The sequence below is a fragment of the Emiliania huxleyi genome (assembly GCF_000372725.1).
Source record: "Emiliania huxleyi CCMP1516 unplaced genomic scaffold EMIHUscaffold_272, whole genome shotgun sequence".
NCBI lineage: Eukaryota > Haptophyta > Isochrysidales > Noelaerhabdaceae > Emiliania > Emiliania huxleyi.
In genome coordinates this window covers 89,390-90,732 of record NW_005199989.1, presented here as the reverse complement: position 1 = coordinate 90,732, position 1,343 = coordinate 89,390, and the positions used below count along the sequence as shown (strand labels likewise).

At 62.2% G+C, this 1,343-nt stretch overlaps 1 protein-coding gene across 1 annotated transcript in view; it reads right to left on the bottom strand.

The window, feature by feature from the left end:
- EMIHUDRAFT_238542 (hypothetical protein) overlaps positions 1–180 on the bottom strand; it is a gene marked incomplete at both ends in the record, with an annotated part of 4,862 nt that extends 4,682 nt beyond the window's left edge. The window contains one exon of the mRNA XM_005776779.1: positions 15–180. Coding sequence (XP_005776836.1) covers positions 15–180 — 166 coding nt within the window. The remainder of the gene's footprint in view (positions 1–14) is intronic.
- Between the last annotated feature and the right edge of the window lie 1,163 nt (positions 181–1,343).

Here is a 1,343-nt window from a genome sequence, read left to right as displayed (position 1 = left end):
CAGCCGCGCGACACGGGCCGCCTGCGCCTTGCGTGCCAGCCGCGCCAGCCGCGCCGCCGAAGGCGCTCCATCGGCACCCTCCTCACCGCCCTCCTCGCCCTCCTCGCCTACGTCCTCGTCGGCGTCGAGCGCGAGCTTCCTGTCCTCCGCGGCTGCCACGGCGGACCCTGGCGTCGCCATCGCGCACCTCTGGGTGTGGCAAGGTCGTGTCCACGTACTCCTGTTGGCGTCGCCAGCAGCGCAGGGAGGTGGGGGGGGGGTAAGGCCGGGTACCCTTGGTGATGTGTGCGCGGCTCTCCGACTCGACTCGACGCGCGCGTCGCGGGCATCTGACGCGGCGGGCGGCGTTGCGGGCGGCAGCGATCGCGGCTCGACGGTGGAGGTGGGAGGGGGTGGTGGTGAGTGAGTGAGTATTCACAGATAGGGTGATAAGAATTTTACAACAAAACTCCCTCGCACGACACTGGGCACGGGACTGGCGCGCACTGGCACTAACACAGGTACACCACGGGAGCCGCCTAAGCGACTCCTGCGAGGGTGGCGAGGCACTTAGCTCCGTGCACCCGCCCACCCCCGCCACAGGCAAGCTCATTCACGACCTGCTCTGCGATGGCCGTGTGAAGAACGACTGAGATGCGCTGCTTCTGCAGCCCCAGCCAGCTCTTGGTGATAAGAAAACAAGAACCCCGCATACGACGACAGTGAGGGTGTGAGAGACAGACCCAGGGAAGGTCTTTCACTACCTTACAGCCCCTGCCCGAGCTCAGGCTCGACAGAGGTGGGGCCCGGGGGAGGAGGGGGGCTCAAACCTTCAAGGAGATGCAACTTGGATTCATTCACACTGACCATCTCTCATCTCCAATCTCCAATCTTCTACTTGGCCACTGTCGCCGCTGGCAGCAATTATCTACGACCTCCATTTTCAATCTTCGATCTCAATTCTGGGGCGGATGGCTGGGCGCTAGGATCTACAATCTGCATTCTCCATCTCCTATCTCCCACATTTTGGCCCGTGTTGCTGCTCAGCGATCTGCAATCCACAATCTCAATCTTGGAGCACTTGGAGTGCAGTTATCAACCTCACATCCAGGGCCGGGGAGCTAAGAAGCGCACCCAGCGAGCCGGATGATCGGTGTCGGGTTACGGGCTAGAGAGCCCTAGCCCCGGGGGTGCGCGTTCGCAGGGCCATAACACGGGTCTCCGAGGGTTGGCCCCGCGTACCGGGTTTCCCCTTAACTGCAGGACGCCCCCTGCCCCCCTCTACTCGGAGCTAAAGATCAATCTTCGTTTAGTTCCATTTCACAGTGGCACACAGCTTGACCATTTGTACATGTCGGTGCCTC